This window comes from Sceloporus undulatus, chromosome 6, assembly GCF_019175285.1.
Source record: "Sceloporus undulatus isolate JIND9_A2432 ecotype Alabama chromosome 6, SceUnd_v1.1, whole genome shotgun sequence".
NCBI classification, from domain to species: domain Eukaryota; kingdom Metazoa; phylum Chordata; class Lepidosauria; order Squamata; family Phrynosomatidae; genus Sceloporus; species Sceloporus undulatus.
Genome location: NC_056527.1, coordinates 77135349 through 77159706, shown reverse-complemented (window position 1 = coordinate 77159706; position 24358 = coordinate 77135349). Strand labels below are relative to the sequence as shown.

Below are 24358 nucleotides of genomic sequence, written 5' to 3'. Positions count from 1 at the left end.
GAGCTCCCACATTTTTAGATCTGTAGATAATCAATATATGTAGACTTAGCTAAGCAATCTTTTAATAGAATTAATAGAAGAAAATGCTATTCTTAAGAACAAGTAACTTCTGAAAGGATGACATACTTAATCTTTTTCTTTTTGCTATTTTCCCTGTTGAAGTTATCACCTATGGACAACTTTTTCACCTTCAAATGTAGGTGTTGGGCAGAGAAGCAACTTGCAGTGTGGAAACTACAAGGCTGTTTTGGGTTGTCCCTATCATCTTGACTGGAAGCTTCCCTTCCTTGTCTAGAAATGGCATATGGGCTACTGTTACATCACATTACATTTACACTTGAGCCTCAGAGAAAGCCAGCTCTGGGATAAATGGAAAAATGGCTCTTTAGGAAGCTTCATTTATAGTTCATGTTAGGCATACGTTATCCACCAACTGCAGCAGCAGTTTATTCTGACTTCATTGAAGTGCTGACACTTGGCTCCCATCTGTGTCCTGCAAGAGAAATATTTTGCTTCTTTTGCAAGTGATCATAAATAACAGCTTGGCATTCAGATGCCCTGTAGTACTTTAGGGCACCTGACACTATTGGCAGAAGCCTTTGAAACCAAAGGTCAGGCAAACATTCATTCTGGTATTTTGGAACCCAGCATCTATCTGTGGGAATGCATTGTTTCTAAAGCTTTATGGATGCCTGGAGAATTCAAAATTAGCAGTGTTTTATCCTGAACAATTAAGCTGTGTTTCAGATCAGACTTTCTTGTAAAATTGTAAACTCCTATAGAATAATATGTCTTCTGATCTGGGTGATAGAGCTGTAGAACAAAATATCAACAATGTGCATGAAGCTTTACAAGAAAATGGTGCTGTCGAACTTACATTTTATATTTCATAAATAGGAAGAAAAGAGAAGGAGAAAGGGAGAAGCCAAAGTAGTAAGATTAAATAAGAGTATATGTAATTACGCATGCATGAGATTCAATTTAATTGTCTATGAGGCAAAAGAAATATTAACCCTGTGTTCTAAAGAAGGGTTGACAACCTGACACTCAAGGGCAACATGCAGCCCTATGCAAATTTTTCACTCTCACCCATGCCATATTTGCCACCATCATCAGAATAGTGCAACTGAAATAGGCAGGATGATTGCAGATTTCAGTAGAACTATATTCCAAAAATCAGTGGTACTGCTCCCACAAGTAAGATGTTTTGGGAAGGCAACTCAGTGATGAAGCGGATGGAGGGATGAAGCCAGAACTGTGCCACCGCCATTTACCCCAAGACCACAGGAGCCATACATGCCCGGCCTCCATGTGGGCTGTAACCATGGTCCTGAACCAGGCACCAGAAAGGAGCAGTATTCTATATTGGCCCGATTCTTTGAAAAGAGCCACACCAGCCACATTTGGAGCATGCAATGCCACACCCCCAACATGGCCTGAAGGTAGCCCTTTTGGGCCATCTGTTTGAGGCCTCTGTTCAGCAGATTATTAGGACTAAACTGTGGGAGGACACCGTGGTATAGATCTGATATATTTGCCACTGGTCATCAGTGACAGCAAGTTCTTAACCTAGGGAAGTTGCCTGCTATTGCAATAAGCTATGGTTTAGTGGGATGTGAAACAGCCTAACCTCCTTCTCTTGTGTAACTGTATAATCTTGAACTTGACAAACTGCATTCATAGTATGTGCCTTCAAATTGGCTCCAACTTGGGTTTTCTTTGCAAGACTTTATTCAGAGGAGGGTCCCACTGGCTTCCCTTAAGGCTAAAACAGTTTAACTTGCCCAAGGACAACTAGTGGATTTCCATGGCTTCAGTGTGGATTCAAACCTTTGTGTCCCAGAATTCTAGTCCAACTCCCAAACCTCTATACCATTCTGGTGGTCCCTCTGGCAAATTCTGTAGTTAATTTTAATAACAGGTATTGAGGTAATTGAGGCAGAAATAATACAGAATGAATAGGGAATTGGGATAAGTTCCTTCAGCACAAAAAGAAGGGCAGTTGAACCTGTTTCATGAAATTTTTTAAATTCAAAACTGACAATGTGTATGTGTGAAATGAAACAACTGGATCAGGTAAACCTTGCATAAGTAAACAAAAACATTTTGGTCCTTCTGTAAACCATTTGAAGGCATCTTCCAAAGTACATCCAAGGATGACATATTCATCAGCATCCACATTCTTTATGCTCTCCATTATTGTGGTCAAAGTTATTGATCTATGTTTTTTTTAACAGTCTGGGAGTAGCTGGAGCAGCAGGTAAACATGTTCTCTCCCTTTCTCCCTCTTTTGCTATTCCTTGTATGCTCAGAATTTCTAGAGGCAGCTGCCGTGTGCCTTCCCCTTTTTAGGCAGGCACACATAGATACACTGGAATCAACTAGGGTAGATCCCACTGCTCACCAAGTCAAGCTTTGTTTATTGCATTGTTTACTTCAGACATGCTGCTATAGTCTTGCACTGAAAGTCTGTTTTTCCCCCCAGCCTTCCTTCTCCAGTCTCCCAATACTGATGCTGCTAAAACTATCATCCAGATAGACAAAGGGTGAGGAAGGAAAGGGGGGGGGGGGCTCGTCAGACATAAGAAACCTTTATAAAAGGAGCTTTCCTTGCAAAGGCTTCATTAGCTGAAGTATGCCCGTGTAACTAGCCAACCTGGAACTTGTAATGCTGAATTGTTTAAATTTAAAGTAACTGTAGCTAAACTTAAGTACAGTTGTAGATTTGAACAACATAGAAATTCATGATTCACCAAAAGAATTAGTGAGTGAGTGAATGAATGAATGAAGACTTTTCCAAACTTCTGTTCTTGGCTGTTTCCTAAGTTTCAGCCTTGGCAGTCACTATTTGCTCATGAGACATATTTCAGACTCTTTGAATCCTTCTTTTTCAGCACCAGCACAGAAACAAAAATTAGCATAGACAGCTACTATGTGTGCTATTTTTTCTGCTCCTTCTCAAGCTTATGAACAATAATTGTAAATATTTGTATAGACTGCATTTAGTCCAACTGTTCGGAGAATCTGTCAGCAATAGAATGTTTGCACTGTTCTTGTATCAATGGGAGGAACTAGGTGTGTTGGTTTGCTTGTGTTAAGTTACAAAGCATAGAAAAAGGAGAACCTAGGAGAGCTGGACTAGAAAATTTAATTGAAAAAGGTTTTAGAAAGTTCAATTGGAAAATATTCCAGAAGTGCATCCAGAGGGCAAGTTCTGTGCACTGTCAATAAAAAGTCAGTGTGCACTTATTCCATTCTTTTGTCAGTGGATTATCTGTGGTGAGGAAGAAGGCAGAAACAATGGTAAAACACAGTAGGGTTATAAATGGAGGTCAGTGATTTTACCAGAGCTCCTGTGAAATTCATTGAATGTTGCCAGACTTCTGAGTCAAAGTGATTGTGTAGGAAATCCAAAGGCAGATGAAATAATGCTTTTTGGAAACATTTCCTCAACAAATTAACAGTACTTGTGACTTGAGTGTGTGTGGAGGGGGAGAGGTGGTTGGGAGCAGTATTCCAAGAATTGTCAGCACTTTGGAGAGCTACTTTGAAAGTCAGAATAAAACCTGGGTAAGTTTTCAGCTCATGGAATTCACATAGGCTGCATCCATACTACAGGTATAAACCAGGTTGACACCACTTTAACTACCATGGCTCAATGCTATCAAATTCTGTGGAATTAAGGCGGGTTACAGACCGCCCATTTTGGGCGGGCTGTACCCGCCCCTTTCCCCGGTGTATCGGGGCCTCAGTGGCTAGAACGGCAGCTGCTGAGGCCCCAATCCGCCGCTTTTCAGGATGCGGGGAAGCGGCAAAACGCCACTTCCTCGCAGCCTGAAAAGGGGTGTCTCTGGGGCTTCAAGCCCCAAGGACACCCTGCGGCGGCGGGGAGGAGAAGAAAGGGGCCGCTTGGCCCCTTTCTCCTTTGGTCCGCTGGGCGCAGCCGTGTGAAGGCTGCACCCAGCAGACCAAACCAGGAAGGGGCTCTGAAACAAAGCTCCTTCCTGCTCCGCGCTAAGGGCGCACTAGGCACCCTGGCACGGAGCGAGGACGTCACTTCCGTGTCGCCCCGTATAGAGGCGGCGTGGTCATGACGTCCTCATGGCGTCGGCCGTGTGGAACGGCCGCCACCATTTTGTGCGTGCTCCGCGCGTCCTAGGGTTGGGGGCATCCGGAAAGGACGCCCCTTTTTAACCCTAGCATGCACGGAGCGCATACTAAAGTGCCCGTCTGTAACGGCCTAAGTTTGTTGTAGCACCAGAGCTCGCTGATAGATAAGGCTAAATGTCTCACAAAACTGCAATTCTCAGACTCCCATAGCATTGAGCTATAGCAGTTAAAGTGATGTCAACCTGGATTATTTCTGCAATGTGGATGCAGCAGGCTTTCACTAGACCATGTGACTCTGTCCACTGAAAACACACTCGGGTTTTATTGTGTGACTTCATGAACTGAACACATGCCCAGGCTTTATTCTGAACCTCAAAAGAGCTCCTGAGAATGCTCAATCCAATTTGGGGGGTATAGCATCATCTTGGCTAGCTGCTTTGAAGTTTGGACTAAACCTCTGAGTAGCTTTACCATTCCGCTGACATAAATGAAACCTTACATTATATTTATACTGAATAGTTGTAAATAGGGCCCTCTTTGGTTGTTTATCCTTCCATGTTCATCACAGAAATAATAATGCTGATCCAATTGGTGATGCTGATGTGAACATCAGGAGGATTGAAGCTGCATCTGGGCTCAACTCCCTTCACATAGCTGCTAAGGGAGAGAGTAGTGGATAAGAAACTGTTCCACCTCTAGTAAACTGTCACCTCACAAAAAAGTTATAAAATTCTGCCACTCTCCACATTTGTGCATTTGTTATAGGCTTTTGATTATTTCATTATCTGTTTAAAAATAGAAGACTATTCAGGTGATCAGGGTTGTTGTTGGTTTTTTCCTATTACACTTCCATGAATTTAAACTTAGAAGCACATCTGTAAAGCACTCACAACCATCCATTGAAGGCCTTTATCTTCCATTACTCTAGTATAGGAATCATCTTCTAATGTTGTCTTGTAGAATCAGTCACACTGGAGGATGTGCATATCTCATGCCATCTCTTTGCCAATAAGATTTGTCACCCTCCCATCAGCCCCTTCTCTTATAAATTTGTTGAAGGAACACTTTATAGCCTCAGTTTTATGATGCACATGATAAATCTTTCACTAGGTCATTGTCAGCGTGAAAGTAGGTTCTCTATGAGATAAAATGCCACAAGAATATTTAGAGTGGAAATGTTCCTCTTCTGTTCTACATTTATTGAAAAACATTGACCTGTGACCCAGGCTTCATTCTTTTCTCCATCATAATGGGAAGAAGAAACATAAATTTGCAGGGAGAAATAGTTCCCAAGGAAATGATCAGCCAAATACAAGTCCACATCTGTTGTATTTATATCAGTTGAAGAACCCATTCCATTTCTTTAGCTCAGAGGTAGATAAACCAAGCTTTAAATGTGTTATGTTCTTCACAAAAACAGATATATAGTAGTAATAATGGCTTGCCATTGGAAATACAACAAGAGGTCTGATGGCTCACTTGTAAGAAAATTATATTTTTGAAGTATATGTAAAACAAATCTAAGCGTTTGTCTTATTTTACATTTGGTATTTTACCACAGTAAATATTATAAAGTAAAAATGTGTTAACCCTCCCATGTTCCTCCGATTTCAGGGAGAAGTTAACTTCTGTTAAATCATATCTGTTAAAATGAGAATATTTGATACTTCTGTTAAATGGAAAAATACAACTATATGTTAAGGATTGTTGTTTATTTTTAGTGGTTCTGCAGTAGTACACAATGTACAGTAAATGCATGCAAGTTGTCAGAGATGACAGTTACTTTATCTGTGAATGTCTTCCTTCAACTCAAACCCTTCTGAAACTTATAACGTTTTAAAAATGAAATGGTTAATATCATAATAGCTGTATTATTTAGCCCATTTAGGCCTTCATTTAGAGCACCTTGAATTCAGTCTGGAAGCAGATTCACAGCCCATTTGTTGTTGTTGTGTGCCTTCACACTTATGGTGATCCTAAGATGAACCTATCATGGGTTGTTTTTTTTTGGGGGGGGGGAGTTTCTTCAGAGAGGATTTGCCATTGCAATCCTCTGAGCGTTAGAGACTGTGACTTGCCCAGGTGGATTTACATAAGCGAGCTGGGATTCGAAACCTGGTCTCCAGAGTCATACTCGAATACTCAAACCACTATACCACACTGGCTCTCACTCCTGATGCATCTCCTATAAGACTAGTGCTATGTGTTGTTGCCTGTATGAAGTAGACAGTGACACAAACAGGGAAAGATAAAAATTTTAAATATTTATAATTTTATAGTCTTTGAGTGCATGAGGTCAATGACAACCCCAAATCTCTATGTGAATTAAGATTTTTTTTTATTTCTAAATACTCTGTTGTACCAGAATATATATATTTAGAACATAATGAAGCTTATTAAGGATTGTTATATAGGGACATTTTATTCCAAAATATTACGACTTAGTACAAAAGAAAAACAAGCTTCTAGCCCATTTATTCTTCCATCTCTCCAAGGAGAAAATAACTATGCTGGTGCAGGACGAGAGCAAGCACCAGGTCAAAGTGGCATGGCTGGGAGATTTTTGATAGTCCACAAAGGCCCCCAATGACCCTTTTCCTATTTTGCATGGAACATTCACAAGGGCATTCTTGGTTCTTTGTGGTATCCTATTTCAAAGAACCCAATGAGAGTATTTTGCCAGAGAAACTCTGGCACTCATTTATTTTATTTTATTTTAAAGTGGACCGTTGGTATCTGCTGGGATTTAGGGTTCTGATAAACAACTGAGTTTATTAACTCAATGTTCTTAATTTTGCATTTAAATTCACTCTTTTCAACTCAACAGTCAACACTCCTGCTACAAATTACTGTTTGTGTCCCTATAGGCTATATCTATATCTAGTTCTGCTATTATTAAATCCTCCCCAAATTAAACTTTTCTGCCGGCGGTGTTGTCAGTACAGGCGCCTTTATTTTTCTTCACATTTGTCTGCTGCCTTTTCACAGCCACATACCAGCTGCCACCAACTGTGCCATCATGACTGAATTAAAAACAAAAATCAGTACTTCAGTGCAGCACTTGTTTTCTGCCCTGCAGGGTGGAGAGAAGTGCTGGTGGTGGCCACTAAGGTGATTAATTTTATTATTTGAAGGGCTGGTGGCTGCTCTGTTCAGTCTTCTTCACCTGTTATTAAGCTTGTATGAACTTTGAAAGTGTATTACAGCCTGACTTTAACATGAAAGGCCTAAGACAATAGTGACATATGTGGATGGACATGACTATGACAGACCAGTCAGTGGAATCATTCCATTTTGGATTATATTTGTGAAACCAGGAAGGACACACATTTTAGTGAAACTTTTACTGTACACAAGGCTGTAAAATACTTTATTAGTGTTTTTCATAAATATAGATACAAAAATATATATTCGTTTTACATACACATCAATCCATAGCCAGCAAAAAGGGGGGGAAAAATGAGATGATACGATTGTCTGGCAGGTGGTTGGGTGAACAGATATGTGTGTCTAGCCAAAAGATTTGCAGATTGAACTTGGGTGACTTTTCACCTCAAGCAGTGATTCTTCTCTCGTGTCCATTAGAAAAATGTAGGTACAAACAGAGAATCTCTGCGTTCTTTCTTCGAAAGTGTGAACAATGTATGATGGAATCGATGTAATATTTTCTACTAATATCTTGCCTTTTTCTTGTTCTGTGACAGGCGGTGTGGGTACAGCAAAGCTAAACAAGACCCTGAAGAAGAAAAGATGCATTTTCATAATGGCCACAGTGAGTGCAGTTCCAATAATATGTGAAACAACAAAGCTTACTAGATTTGTTTATTTAATTCAGGGCTCAGCTCTTCTGACTTTTAATGGAGAAAGGAATGATTACTTTCTATTTTACCAGAACTCTAGAATGGATTTTGGGCCTTCCATACTTCACTATGTTTTATTTGTAGCAGAAAAAAAGAAATCTATTCCATATTGTATACCAGTCCTATAGGAATTAGCTGAAATGGAAAGAGAGAAGGAAAATCATGCCGGAAGAAAACTCTGGCATTGGAGGACCTTTTTGGAGGGATGATGATGATTGTTGTTGTTGTTGTTGCTGCTGCTGCTATTTATATCTCAGCTTTTTCCAGCTGTGGACACAAGACTGCTTACAATTGTTAAAAATTCACAGCATGCAAAAGTTAAAAAGCAATGAAACTATCAAAAAATTAAAAAGAGTTAAAAATATAAAGCATTAAAACACACACATAACTCCAGCACATTATGCATAGTCTATTGCCCTTAAAAATTACTTCTCAAAGGCCAGGCAGAATAAAACCATTTTTGTCTGCTTGCAGAAAAGTAGTAAGGATGGTACCAGTCTAATCTTTCTGGGGTAGGGATTTCAAAGCCTGGAGGCAGCCACTGAGAATGCGGTCTCCCATGTTCCCACCTGTGAGGGTGGTGGGATAGACAGAAGGGCCTCCAAAAGATTTCCAAGCATGAACAGATTCATATAACAGAATATGGTTCTTCATATTACCTAGACTTCAGCCATAAAAGGTTTTATAGGACCAGCTGGAATCAGTAGAACTTCTTGAAAAATACCCCCATCTTTAGTGGACGTTGCCAGTCCTGGCATGATTAGAATTCTACCCCAACATCAGTGTGTGTGTATCCTAAGAAAGCAGTACTAACAAAACTATCTTAAATGAATGAGCAATTTCAGTATCATATGTCATATGCAGTTATCATAGTCCAATTTATAAGGAAAGTAATAATATACCTTATTCAGTTTTACATAAAACAGTTTCATAGGTGGATTCCCTCCCCTTTTTTTTCAAATTGAAAGTCACTTGCCACTGGCGCTTACTTTGGAATGTACAGTGGTCCCGGTCCAAACCCCCGAGTAAAGAAAATTCTGTGTATGCTCAAGCCCCATTAAAGCCAATGGGGCTTGTACTTGTGGTGGTGTGGCAGTGCACCCCATTACTCTTTCGGGGCGCGGCACAGCTTCTTCCAGTGCAGATTTCAATGTATGCTGGGAGCCATGTAAGACGCACCGCTTATGACGCAGGTGCACTGTATACCTTTCAAGATAAAGACAGAAAGACTATGATGTTTGATGGCTTAACTTATGTCAGATGTTCAGCAGGAGCTACAGTCTTTATGTCTGTGCTAACAAAACATGTTCCTTGTACACTGGAGCTATAACTGAAAGACATTTTAATGGATTAATCATAAGAGTTTTATTTGATTTACAGGGAATCTCAAAGGTGAAAGATGGCCAAGGGCCAGCTGGGCCAACACTCAGCCAGGTGAGACTGATTGTGTAATCCAAACCCTTTCCAGCCTAAGGGTGTCTGAATCTACTACCCTCACCCTGATTTAAGTGTGTACTGCCATTGTGGCTGTCTCCCTGGACTGGAGAAGGTTTGGATCTGGTCTAAACTGGTTCTTCCTTGGCCTGTCCCTTCTCCACTCCTTTTTGGCTCTTCTAGCAGCAGATATTAGTCAGAAGACCAGTTCTGCTGACACATGGTTTAGATGGTGGATCTCAGGGACCAACTTGGCTTGCCTTGGTTCCTGGGCTAGAAGAAAGGCAAGGTATAAATTAAAAACACAAGTAATCAAATAAGCAGGGTTTTTTAAAAAATGAGTTTTTGGACACCAATTTGTAGTCCCCTTTTCTACATCAGTGAGTAACTTTTTTCCATTTTTAAAAAAGGGCAGAAGGACAGAAGATGCTTGTGGTTAATCCTAACCCCCTGCATCCAGGACCTCATTGAGTTAGGATTGCACTACTAGTTCACATAAATTTGCATATGGGATGCTTCATTTAGGCTGCATTGGTGCCACAGCAAACAGACACGCAGCCCTAATCTAGCCAGTTTCTGCTCCAAATAGGAGCAGGAAAGATCCACCCCAATTTGGGGTGGAAAAAAGCCACCCCTTTGCCTCTGGAATCAGCTTTTTGCCGGCTCTGGGGCATGTGGTGTCTAAAAGCCACTCCCCAAGCTCGATAAAAGCTGGCTAGCATGTCATCGCCAGCATGGCTTTTGTCCAGCTTGGGGGCATGGCATATCTAAATGCCATGTCCCAGAGCCGGTGAGGAGCCAGCTTTACCGGGCCGTCTGTTTCAGCCCAAAGAGAGCATGTGCAGTGGAATACCTCACTTATGATTGTGCTTGCCATCTAAAAATGACTTACTAATAAAACATATGTGGCTGAAAAAAACATGGTACCCTTCCAGTTGATTAAATGTTTCTGTCATTTCATCTGAAAAACTTATTAAATATTACAGCCTTTTGTATACAAAGTATTTGTTAAATATTGCATCATAATATATTTATTATACTGCACAACACTCATATACATATTTTCATAATTACCAAGATGTATTTCAATTTATATCTCTGTACAAACCATCTATAAGTAAGCCTTTTTCACTTCTGCAGTATTTGAGCTGTTTATTCTTTCTCTTTTCCAAAACTGTTTGCGATTTTTTTAGTATAATATCACCACAAAAATCCCATGCATTTTTATGTACTCTTCTTCTGTTGTATGCATTTTGTACACAGTTTTCCAGTCTATGCATTCAGAGGGAAAATGCATGTAGAATACATACAATAGGGAAAATTTATTATATATTATGTATTTTTGATCACAATTTCTCCTAATATACTGATTTATTAAGCATTTTTAAAAGAAAAAAAACTTAATTACAAAATTTAGGGAAGCATTAAACCTGAAAAGAGATGTTCTAATTTGCATATTATTTTGCATAGTATAAAGTAGATTAAAAACAAAAACAAATGAATTTCTTCCTCATCTGTAGTTCTCTCAAGTTTAACCATGAGTCTTGTTGTTCTCATTCATCACCATTTGTAATACGTTAAACTTTAATTTTATGTGCAGTCAAATTACCAGGAGTAAGGACGTATATCGATCCGCATACCTATGAAGACCCAAATCAAGCTGTCCACGAGTTTGCAAAAGAAATAGAAGCCTCATGCATATCAATCGAAAGAGTTATTGGAGCTGGTAAGAACATTCAGATACCATGCATCTTCTCTCTTTCTTTCCTTAGCATTTTCATAATGGTAGAAGTAAATTAACAAACACTGAATATGTCCAGTAACTGAACTGGGAGGGAATTCTATCACTTAGAGTTTGGAACAAAGAAATTAATTCAGAATTTGTTTCTATAGTTAATTAACTTTCAGCCCAACAAGGACTAAATGTTGCCATAGTCAGTATCTCAGTGACGGCCAAAAATATTGCAAGCATGCTCACAGATTTAACAGGTAGCTGAAAATCATTTAAGTTGTTTTGTTTGCTCAAGGTTGTTTGGAGGAGGAGGAAGAAGGAATAACTCAATTGGCCATATGACAAAAATTTTAACACATAATGACAACTGTTGTTCATTTCTTTAAAAATTCTATACCAGATACGAGATACTCATATTTTAGATATAATTTACATGTATTTATATATTGTTATATTGCTATATGTATTGTTATATTGTTGTGCTATGCAACGACCTTTGGTCAAAAGCAATAAAATTTGATTGATTGATTGAATTGGCCATATGTTTCTTCTGCTCACTGTTCCCTTGTACAGTCGTATCCATGGGGGATCCATTCCAGATGCCTCCTCCCAATGGGGATCTCAAATCCCATTTTCCCTAATGGTGACATGACATGAGCATGCCCACTAGCACAGCTGTGTGAACACACAGCCATTAGGGATAATAGGTCTTACCCATCTGCAGATGCTCAAATCTGTAGATGGGAAGCCCATGGATATGGAGGTCTGACTGTAGTTTAAAGCAGGCCTAAGCCTTGTGAGAAAGATTGACAGTTATTGAAAGAACAGAGATCAGGAGAGTAAACTGTGGCACAGCCTACTATGGCCTATGGTAAAGGGGTGGAGGTATAAGAGACAAGCTCTACATGAAGAGGGGAGTATTTTATTTTAGCTCCTAAAATCTTAATTCCTTCTTTATCTTTCCTAATCAATACAAGAAATCCACAGTGTTTGATGGGTGAACGAATAGCAAGCAATTTGCCAATGATGGGAAAATACAGAAGAGAGATACAGAAATGATAAAGCATAATGGACAAGTTGTTAGACACCATGATTTAGAATAACCTACTCTATCAGATGTGTTTTAATCCAAGGTATTTGGAAACTGCCAGGTTTATGAAATCAATTTAAAGTACAGAAGAGCAAATCTAGAGGAGCAAACAGCCACAGCTGCTGGTGAAACATCAGGAATAAACTCTTCTAGAACACAGCCTCATAGCCCCAAAACCCCCCAAAAACTATGGATGCCGGCTATGAAATCCTTTGACTTTGCAGTTCTTCTGTACTTAGAAAACTAAGACATGATTAACTTTTTTCCCTCATTAGTTACAATTATGAATTATGTAAATGAATAGACAGGCAATAACAGCAGCTGTTTACTGAGGCTTTGTTTTGTTTGCAGGTGAATTTGGTGAAGTATGCAGTGGGCGTTTGAAAGTGCCTGGGAAACGTGAATTGCCGGTGGCCATTAAAACCCTCAAAGTGGGATACTCTGACAAGCAAAGGCGAGATTTCCTGGGGGAAGCCAGCATAATGGGACAGTTTGATCATCCTAACATAATTCACTTGGAAGGTGTTGTCACAAAGAGTACGTATCTGGTGTTGATGTCTGCTTTGGTTTTAGATACTTTGGCTTATGAAATCCCTGAAAATCTGTTACTTTGATGCCATCAAATGATAGTTATGTTAATGTGCCTAACTGTGGCTCTTTATGAAGTTGTACTATTTGTTACCACCCTAATCGAGTCATTCATAGTTTCTTTTCAAGCATTTCCCCCATTGTATTAATGAAAATTCAAAGCAGTGTCCTGGCTAGGACAGTAGCTCATCACCAAAGGCTACAGAACCCTTTGAGAATCAGATGAAAGATACAAACCCCTTCCCCAGAAAAATACACATAAGGACAGTCTACACCAAAAATGCATGCACTTTATTTTATCCATTTGGAAATTTATTTTGTTCCCATAGATTAATCTGGAATTTAAAAAGTACAGTGAACACCTGAAAACACTACATTTTATATTAAAATTCGCCATAACTGTACAATTAAGAGTAAAAGGAAGGAAACTGAAGGAAGAAAAATTGCATCCAGTTCATTCAACCTTTCCCCTCCACCATCAAGGACCCTAGGTTAAGAATCCCTTAATTGGGATATAAAATTTAAACATCCTTTTCATAGTGCCAAGGCTCACTCTGACTCACTTCATTACTTGTCATTCACTCTTTCCCTCTCAGGAAGTAGAGTCTACTCTTCAACAATCTCCTCATGGGGGCATTTGGGCATGCTCTTGGCTTGTTTTCAGTGCCAAAGAGCAGCAGCCTCTCCTTTCCTTTAAAATATCTAGCCTAAAATGGAAAAATTATGGCAGAGCTACACAGGGCCATCTTACACATTAAGTATTGTGAGATGCCCATCTCAGAGAATGAAAGGTATGGCAAATTATGAACTCACCCGCCAGGAGAACTCCCACCTTTCTGGAGAGTCTTACTGGCTGAAAAGCCAGCATGTGATTCCCAGTCTGATCAGATCTCAAAAGTTTGGCTCTGAGGAGGATTATTGTGGATACCAGTTGCAGTACAGTAGACACTTCATATTTACTGGGGTTTGGTTCCAGGACCGCATCTCCAGCCACCATTGATACCAAAATCTGTGGTTGCTCAAGTCCCATTAAATATAATAACACAGTAAAATTGTGTCCCTTATATAACAGAATAAAAATTTGCTTTTTTGGAATATATATATATATATATATATATATATATATATATATATATATATTTATTCAAGGTATCAATGCTTGAATCTGCAAATAAAGAATCTGAGGATAGAGAGCGACAACTGTACCTTTTTTCTCATTATCAGACAGAGAGAATTCTCATTTGAATGCCAGTAATGCATGGGGGGTAATTGTGGTGGCAGTGCTTCTCCTCTTGCCTCAAGGAATAGAGTGTTATCAAAATGGCATCATATAAATGAATCTCTTCCCCTTAGCACATTCTCCATCTTCCCTTAGGTTCTCATGTTCTTAGACTGTCTCTGACCCCAGAAGCCAATGATATTACATAATCAAGGTGACACACAGGATGAAATGATGTCAGGATGCAAGTTATACTGTAGTGGAAATGATCAGGAAATGGGGTAATCAATTTGGATCTGTGGTTCCAGAAGCACCACTGTGTTTCTAATAATGTGTAGTCATATCCTTCTTCATTCCCTTTTACACCCATTTTATGATATAGTTTTAGCTTGTCAGTTTCATCACCAGGCCTTCATAACGATACCAAGGTCACTGGTTCAGAAAGCCTGCCACTTGCTTGTAATTTTTCTTGTTGAAGCTCACACTTATTTGTGTCCTTAGTTTCATGTTCTCTAATGTGATGCTAATTTATTCAACAATTATTCTCAACCTGCAGTATGCAGATAATGAAGCTTAAGGTCAAAGAAATATGATTTTCTTACGATTGAAACAGAGGAAGGGAGCCAGAAGTAGCACTCCTAGGAGGTGGTGTCATTATGAAGTGCCATCTTTTTTTTGTAATGCTGCATTTAAGTGCCTGAGATGAGGAAACTGCATTGTACAACTCACTGTGATCTGTTGTTAAAACTGGGTCCATCATAAATGCCACTGCTAAGTCTTAGTCTGCTAAGATCTCATGATAAATGAACAGAAGGCTAAAGCTGTTCTCTTAAATTGCTCATTTGTGATAGCCAAGCTCATCTTACTGAAGAGCAGTACCAGGGAGTTCTTTGGATTCTCTTTAAGTTTCTTTTCCAAGATGGTGGAAATGACCGCAGTGAGTGGCTGTAGCTTCTTGGGGAAAAATCAAACAGACTGTTACCAATTGAAAAGGATGTACCAGTAAAGGAAATGCTTTTTGCTAGGAATGTACAGCAACTTCCACTCTATTCCTATGCTTCCTCGAGTTTCCTTGCTCTTCATGGATTCAGCTGCTGCCTTTAGGTGATAAATGTCTCCCACAAGTGCTGTTTAGGGCTATTTGGGACTTACACAAAATGCTTAAGAGTGTGGGGTCCTGAGCTGAATTCTCCATACATCAATCAATGTGAGAAACACAAGTATTACAGCAATATTTTCTATAGGTTATAGATTGTGAGTGTGCATGTCCCCATACCTCTTTTTTTCAATCCCTTTGCTTATGTAATTTGGAACCCTGGATGAGTCCAGTGTGTTTAATAGATTTGTGTGCACATTTTAGAAAGCTGTTGTAGGAAACATTGGTGTTAACACCAGAACAATTGTAATCTGAGAAACAGCCTTCAGGCACGTAACTCATTGTAGGTCCTTAGGCCATTCATTCCCTTAGTTCAACATCTTTTCTCCTATAGAGGCAAGGATTGAGAAAGAAGGGAGATGTTGGAGGAAAGACAGAATACAGTTGTGAAGTTGCCCAGCAATCATGTCTATATTCTGCCTTTCCTCCAACACCCCCCTCCCCTGTTTATCTGTGTTTTTGTATGCCTACTAACAAAAATTGATTTAAGAAAAAAGCTGTATGTATTCTGGAAGACTTGCATTGAATGTATACAATCAGGAGTAAACCATGCTAATGATTGTTATGTCGTGTTCTCAAACTACTAAGCATTTGCACATAAAAATGAAGCATAAACTATACGTAATTACAGTTAAAATGACTTGGTCATGAAAATTAACCAGACGATGAGGCAGCAAATCTTCAGTGTTCTTTAAGATGATTTGCCAGCTTTATTTTTTATTTTTATTTTTATATTTTTATGTATACCATGAGTGTCAAAGAAGAGAGCTTGGAAACAATTTGGTTTTTTAACTGTACAGTGGACCCTTGTTATACACTGAGGTTTTGTTCCAAGATCCCCTGTGTATAACAAAATCCGTGTATGGTCAAGTCCCATTAAATATAATAACATAGCAAAATGGTGTCCCTTATTAAAAAATGGAAAATCAAGATTTGATATTTGAAATTTATACTTTTAATATTTTTAAACCGTGGATGCTTGAATCTGTGTGTAAAAAATCAGTGTATAGGTAGGGCTGACTGTAGTTCCCAGAATCTGAGCTGTAGTCCAAAAAAGCAAACTATGCTGAACCATTTCTTATTGATGGCTATATTCGGCCTTAGAGAAGAGAATTTGCACTTATCCCACTCTTTCAAGGGGGAAATTGTATATACAATTCTTATACACAGATTTTTTATACACGGATTCAAGCATACACGGTTTGAAAATGTTCCAAAAAAGTATAAATTTACCTTGATGATCCATTTTTTATTAGGGACACCATTTTGCTATGTCATTATACTTAATGGGACTTGAGCATACACGGATTTTGTTATACACGGGGGATCTTGGAACCAGACCCCAGCGTATAACAAGGATCCACTGTATGACTAAAGTGCAGTGCTGATAGATGCACATGTACATTGTCAGTGTTAATCTGAATGCCGTTGAATTTGACAGATGCAACTGTCATAACGCACTGGTTATGATGTGTAGCATATGAATAGAGTTGGGTTTGGGTCTGTATATATGTGTGAGAACAGGTGAGTCTTAAGCTCCTTTAGAAAGAATGTTGATACCCATTTTCTTCCCCCTGAGATGCTAGTATCCTCTTGTCCATAGGGACAAGACTTAGGGACAGTCCTCAACCTTTCCCTTCATATCATTTGCATATGCCTCTATTCCTTGGTTCCATTGCCTTAGCTATAACAGGCCATTATTCAAAAACTTGTTTTCAGTCAAGGAGGTCATTCTGAGCTTCCACAATGCGTTTATCACTCACGCTTCTATCACTAAGAGACAGGCTAGCATTAGAAACAACTGGTACCTTCATAGCAAGGTTTCCACTTCCCTGTGACTCCCTTCTCAGTTTGACCTTCTCCCTTCTTTCTATTATCCTGCTTTGTCACAGACATAGTTCTTGTAATTCTATCAATTCACACAGTATGTCTCTTTATGTGACAGTGCTCATTTAGACATTTGTTTCTGAGGGGGATGCTAAATCGCTTGTTTTCAACAATGCAAATTAAGGTGGAGCTCCACAATATAAAAAGCAAATACATTCTGTAAGAAAGATGATTTCTTAGGTTCTGCTCAGGCTGGATAAAAACCTGATGATTTTTAAACCAGAGCTTTCCCTTTTAAAAAAAATATCAGTTGTTGCCCATACACCTTAGATTTTACCTGTTTTCCAATACTATCTTTGTAAACAAGTAGATCATTCATAAGTTCATTTCTCTTTATCAAACATTTTAATGCTAACACATTAATTCACATTAATTATTCTCAAAGGCATGAATTAAAAACAATATGTGACTTTTGAAAACAACAATGACTAGAAGGGCCATCTTGAAACCACCCCTGACGAAGCCAGATTGGGGCCGCAGCAAGCACACCTTGTAGGCCCAATCTGGCCAGAATCTAGCCCCCAAAGCTGTTCCTACTGGGATGGATTGAAGCTGCTTCACAGCAGCTTCAGTTGGCTTCCAGCTGGAATGGCGGAGTGGGGCATCTAAACGCCATACCTCCAAGTTGCCCGAAGGCCACCTGGCTAGTTGTCACTGGCACAACTTCCAGGCAACTTGAGGATGTGGTGTGTGAAAATGCCATGCCCCTAAGCCAGCTTGAAGCTGACTAAAGCTACTTGTCTGTTCTGGCCCTAAGTGCTGGATTTATTGTTTAAATTGTGGATATTTAGATTGTCATTTGAACAGCATGGACATTCATTTTTCATGTCATAAAGAAACACTGTCCTACTCAATAACTACCAATCTGCTTTTTCCTTCTGGCAAGTTCTGGGTACTTAACTCTATGGCATATTTAGTCTGCATGACCAACAGGGGTTAGGAACCTGGGTAGTCTGAAAATTCCAATTATAAACAACACATTGCATTTTCCAATTACATAATTAGTATGGATATTTAGCAATATATTGTGTCTAATCTGATTCATTCAGCCAGCATCTATTTCATACCAGAGACAAAGTTGAATTTACCATCCAAAGTCTGGCAAGTGTGAGCCTCACCAGCTCCCTGGTGGTATATATATGGTGCATGAGTTTTTAAATATATGTTTCCTGCAGTTGGACACTATAATTCTATATGTAGTCTCTTAACTATATACAGTGGGCCCTTCACATTTGCTGGGGTTAGGGGTGCAGGATCCCCATGAAAGTGAAAAAAATCCTAATTAAAAACACTTATCTTTTACTTGAGTGAACACTTCTCTGGGAATCTCTAGGTCCTCCAATACAACTCTGTGGCCAACATCTGTCAAAAATAGAATTGCAGTGGAAGACCTATAAATGCCTAGAAAAGTTTTTTATCTCTAGGAATCTCTAAGTCTTCCATTGTGACTCTGTGGTCAGGTTCTGATAGAGTTGCACTAGAGGACCTAAAAATTCTCAGAGAAAACATTAATAAAATCTGTGAAAAATCAAATCCACAAAATGTGGTTGGCCTATGTACAACTAAACCATGTTGTACTTAACAACTAAAGAGTTGAAGTTGGCAGGACTTGTATGAAAAAATATACTATCTGCTATTCTATGAGTTACAACTGATATGCTTCTGATCTTCTTTGACCAGGTAAACCAGTCATGATCGTGACTGAATACATGGAAAATGGATCTTTGGATACATTTTTGAAGGTAAGACTTGAAATCAATTTGTAGATGAATTGTCTGATCCACCTTATAAAGGAATCCATAAAAACTATTCTTACCAGCAGTGCCAGTTGCTGGCTTCCATGTCTGTAGAGCCGTGAATCAACTCCAGGTTTTAATCAAGGCTCTAAAGGAGCTGTTCAAGCTGCTGAACCCTGTTCTTACATAGTTTCAACACCTTGGATAGCTCCCTTAAAACAAATCAGAACAAATCAAAATCCCTTCTGACAAGGGACCCACTATTGCTTGTCAGTCAATAAGCTGTTGAAAGTGTGCTACCTGAGCTTTAATATGCTGTTTTGGATGCCACTGACATTTGGGATTTCAGGTTACACTAAACTTCTGCTTTCAGGAAGTCCTGAAACTTGGTTTGGCTAAGGGCAATGATATACTGTAATCCAGGAAGAAGAGGTCTGTAGGACAGTGTGATATCCACACTGAAACAAACAACAGAAGAGTCTCAAGTGAGCAATATTTACATCCTCACTTCAAAATGTTTCTCTGATTTGCAATTCCAGAAATTCTAGTTTGTGGCAGAAGTAGGAAGAATTCCCAGCAACTGTAATACAGTACAGTAGTTGGGAATTGTTTGAAAGGGGAAACATTGGGGTGAAACAGACAAGCTGAAGCTGCCCTTCCAAAGGCGGAATGGGCAAAGATCTGCTCCTTTTTTGGCCAGGAAAAAGGTGGCTTCTCCCCTGCTGTGGCCCCATGGTGGCTTCAAGGCGCTCCAACTGTGTGTGGCATATAAACGCTGCACCACTGGAGCATCTTGAAGTCACCCACATCAGGACAGCTGCCCAAGCTCCGGGCAGCTTCAGTGTGGTGTGGGAACATGTGGCATATAAACACTGCACCCCCAAGCCTCCCGTATGGTGGCTTTAAAGGGCCATCTGTTCCAGCCCATTGTTTGCTATCAGTAATCAAGTTAATAATAAAAATATAAACTAATGAAAAATGTGGGGAGGGATTGGAAAATTCATTTGCAATGCACATAAGCAGTTAATGTTTGGAATATGGCAAATATAGTTTAAAAGGTTAATGTGCTATATTTTGCTCCTAAAATGTGTTACCCTATCACTCATTTAACTGTAAATTAACTGCAGCATCTGTTTGACTTTTCATAAGAAATCTAAGTGATGCAGAAGTCAGGAATGAAGTTGCACATGATCCACTATTTCCTAAGCCAAACTAATTCATGCTGGTTATGAACTGGGAGTGGCTCTGGAATTGCCTGGGAGCTCACTATATTAGCAACTTGTTCAAGCCTACCTTGTATCAAGACCTAAAACCAGCAGGAATACCATCATATTAAGCATCACCTCTTAAGTGTCACATTTATATTGATTGCTACCATTTCCTTTCAAACTTTGTGTCACTTCCTTCCAAAAGGAAATTCAAAGGAGATAAACATGACATCCCAAAAACAAGTATAATAGTACAGTTTTAAAAGAATATGAATAATCATTAAGCAATAAAAGATTTTAACAGTGATTCCCAAAGTGGGCAGTATGCCCCCAGAAGCAATGGAAAGATCCAAGGGGGCAATGAAGGAGAAAGGTGGTAGAAGAGAGGCGATGAGAGGAAAAGGGGGCAGCAGGGGGACATTCAGTATTGGTTGTAGGAAAGGAGAACCAGCAGCCTTTAGGAACATGGTGGGGATGAGGGTTGCTTGAAACTTCTTTTCATGGTCCCTTAAAACCACAATGCAGTCTCACTGATCATTTAGTGTGATGGTGGAGATTTTCACATAGAGGATAAGGACAAGAGCAAAGCGGATTGCTCCATCCTTATCCCAGCCTATTCTCCTGATTACCACATGTGGCACGCTTATCCCTTTCTTCTCCCATCAGTGAAGTGTAATGGCCCTGTCATTTGGTATCAATTGGAGTTTCTGTTAATACCAAATGATGGGGCCATTACACTTCACAGATGGGGGAAGAATGGGATAAGTGTGCTGTGTGTCTTTGGCGCAATTGTGTGAATAGGACAGGATAAGGATGGAAGCAATCTACTTTGCTCCCATCCTTATCCTTCGTGTGATAATCTCCGGCATCTCCTGCTCTTTGCCTGACTGCACAAGCTTAACTGCATTTTGACTGGCGGTGGCAGGGACAGTTGGAAAACTCTTGTGAGGCTTGGGCACAAGACATTGCTTCTATGGATCAGAAGAGCACCATCTGGGGACAGACTGGCTGACTGAACCAAGGAATTAAAGTATGTGGCAGTGGGGAAGCAGTAGCAAACAGAAGCTTCTCTGCTTAAGCTTTGTGAGCTTTGCTGGGACTTGGGTGACAAGTTAGAGCAACTCTGCTGTTCCCGTTTTCTTTTATCGGACAGGCTGAAAAAAGAGATAACAGAAGAAACAATGTTTGTGGGGGCAGGGAGAGACACCCGAAGCTGTGTCTTTGCTGAAGGACAGAACAGATTATCAGGGGTCAATGCTCATAAAGAATCCTTCATCCTGGAGCAGCTCTTGTAATTAAAATCTCTCCCTTTCCCTGTCCAGGCCAATCCAGGGCATGTGGTCTCTCTAAATCCCCATCACACACATTGGCTTTACCCCTCTCTGTCCCAATGAAGAATGATTGAGAGTCCTTCCTTGCCAGGGAGAAGTTTTTCCCTTTGCACCTTGCCGCCTTGGGAGCAACAGCCAAACAGCTGGCCGAACGAGAGGCTTCTTGCCTGCACTGGCCTTTGCTGGAGGGGTGGCATGGATGAGAGGCTTCTTGGTTGCTGGTCCCAGGGTTACTTGGTGTGGCGGTTATTTTGAATTTGCAGTAGAACTAATATCAAAAGATATGCCGGGGGGGTCATTGCCCAAGCAAAAGGGGGTGATCATCTGAAAGTTTGGGGACCACTGAGCTATAGTAACCTAGAAATAATATTTCAATTCAGTATTTGAGGGGTAAATGCAACTTACTAGAAAAATGATAATGCTCAATAAAGATGAAAACTACAGGCAGAGTCTACAGCAGAGACTGATTCAATCAAAGCCATGGCCATGAGTTTTCAAGACTTGAGCAAGGCAGCTGATGACAGGAGGTCTCATTTGTACAGTTATCATACGCTGAAGCATTTTTTAAAAGTTTAAAACAATGAATTTCTGCAATACAAATTTTTAAATAAATAAACAAAGAGATAATATAGACATCATCATAACAACAACAACAACTCTGAAAGTCTCACTCCAGAGGACATCATATTAGAATATTGAAACCCACTTAGAATAGTCATTGCTACTCTAGAACCAGGGGAAGGCAAAAAGAGATGGATCATCACAGGATCTTCTAAAGCTACAGGGCTGTAAATGACGACTTATTTCATTCCCAGGTGCAAGAGCAAATGCTTTCACAGGTTTTGATCCTGCTGGGTGAGATTTCAAGAGATTTTGAATAGCTTTTGATTTTTTTTTTCACATTTCAGGTCTTCTCCCCCCCCCCAAAAAAAAAATATGTGTGGGTAAAAAAAAAAAAGCGGGGGGAGATACAAAAGGCACTGTTTTTTGTCGCTATGCACAAAACAAGATTTTGACAAAGAGAAAAAATGGCCTTCATTTCCCTTCCCCCCCCAAAAAAAATTCTAAATAAAACCCTGAAGTGAGAAAAAATCTTGCAAAGAATGGCCGTATTTTTGACAGAGTGTCTTAATGTGTCAAACCTCCTTTGCTTATTAAAGGGCAAGAAAATTTGTGAGTCGTCTTTATGTAACTACAGCCCAGGCACAGATTCATTAAAATGCTAATTGTGCCAGATGCTGTTGTATCACCAAAAATACTACAGCACCAAAACCCCTTAGGTTAAATTTACCCCCTCACCACATCTTAAACAACAGATAGAAAGAAATGAAAGGCATCTGCATAACTAAGCTTAGACTAACCACTAAAACATTTTTTAAAAATGCCAGCTCTAGTGGAAAGGTGATACAGAATCCATTAATAAGTTTTTTAAAATAGTATATTTAATAATGGATTTTATATCACCCTGCAACATCACTTTCCAGGGACATTTATGGATGAAATGACCTACAATACAAGATAAGTAGAATAACATACGTTTCAGAAGCAGGAAAAGCTGATGCAATGATTAGTTTAGAGCAGAGGAGAACAGAACAGAAATAGGTGCTTTTCTAGGCAAGAATTGCAAGGGTGGGCACATCTGCCAAATGTCATCTCTCCGTTCTCCCTCTTGTTTGGTCATCCTTATATCAATCTAATTATCCTCTCTCCTTCTAACCGGTGCAAGTGCCTTGTGGCACTGATAATTGTGCAACAAATATTCACATAGTGGTTTTTTCTTTGTTTCTTTAAAAACATCAGTCCTATTTTTTAAGTTTCAGGGAGGAGAGGTGTTATGTTCTACCAGTGATGTTGCTTCCCTTTTTAATATTTTAGACAATCAGATTCAGTTGAATAGATGCTTCATCATGTTTGAAAATAAATAAATTTGTCTATTCAAGCTAGCTTGATAACATCAGCTAACCCCCCCCCCCAAAAAATAGTTTGTGGTCTCTGAATAACCTCAGGCCCACATCTAATCACAAGATATTGTTGAGCCCCATTGTTGTCTCAGTGACATCACTTGTAGGATTATGGTGTCTCACCCCTCTTTCCATTCCAGATTATACACATTTTGTTTCAGCCAATTGCTTGACTTTATAATTGTCTGTTATTTTTGCAGAAGAATGATGGGCAGTTCACTGTAATTCAGCTGGTTGGCATGCTCCGAGGGATAGCATCTGGGATGAAGTACCTTTCTGACATGGGCTATGTACACAGGACTTGGCTGCCAGAAAAATCCTAATCAACAGTAACTTAGTGTGTAAGGTGTCTGACTTTGGACTTTCCAGAATTCTTGAAGATGATCCTGAAGCGGCCTCCACAACAGGGTAAGTAGCAGTAAGGGGCTGAAGCATGAGGGAAGAAGCAGTGTGGAAAATACTCAAGCCATTCAGGCATTTTTTCAAAAATTTCACAGTTGCATAACATCAGTAGGTTTCTTCTACAAGAGCCTCCATTAGCAAATTAGGCCTTTTCAGCTGCCAAAATAACTGCTGTCGGGTCTCTTTGGAGGTATGCTGTTTAATGATGCATGCATCCTAAGAATCCGGAAGCTGCACAAAGCTGCACTCCAGTGCTTGGATGGAGTGGGCTTTGGCGCAAACTCCGGACTCTTAGGACACATGCATCATTTAAAATGCATACCTCCCAAGAGACCCGAAGCAGCTTTATTTTGGCAGTCTGTAACGGCCAATCAGTACTTTCTATCCTATAGTAATCCAGATGTATTAGGGTCGATCATGAAGAGCTCCCTTTAGATCAGAGTAGCTAGAATACAATCAGATGTCTCCACAAGCAACAGGAACACACTAAACTTCATAAACCCCACAGATCTGGGTAAGCTTCACAATCTGACCAATTTGTCCAAATGGATGGCCACTTAAATATTATTCTGTGTATTGTATTGCTTCAGGGGAAGGCAGTGGCACACTTCCTCTGAACAAACTTTGCCAAGAAATCCCCATGA

The 24358-nt window shown here is 39.7% G+C and overlaps 1 protein-coding gene across 1 annotated transcript in view; it reads left to right on the top strand.

The window, feature by feature from the left end:
• Positions 1-24358, top strand: part of EPHA5 (EPH receptor A5) — a 276495-nt gene that overhangs the window by 227952 nt on the left and 24185 nt on the right. The window contains 6 exon segments of the mRNA XM_042474841.1: positions 7815-7882; positions 11005-11130; positions 12578-12763; positions 18757-18818; positions 23513-23606; positions 23609-23724. Of these exon segments, the coding sequence (XP_042330775.1) occupies positions 7815-7882; positions 11005-11130; positions 12578-12763; positions 18757-18818; positions 23513-23606; positions 23609-23724 (652 nt within the window).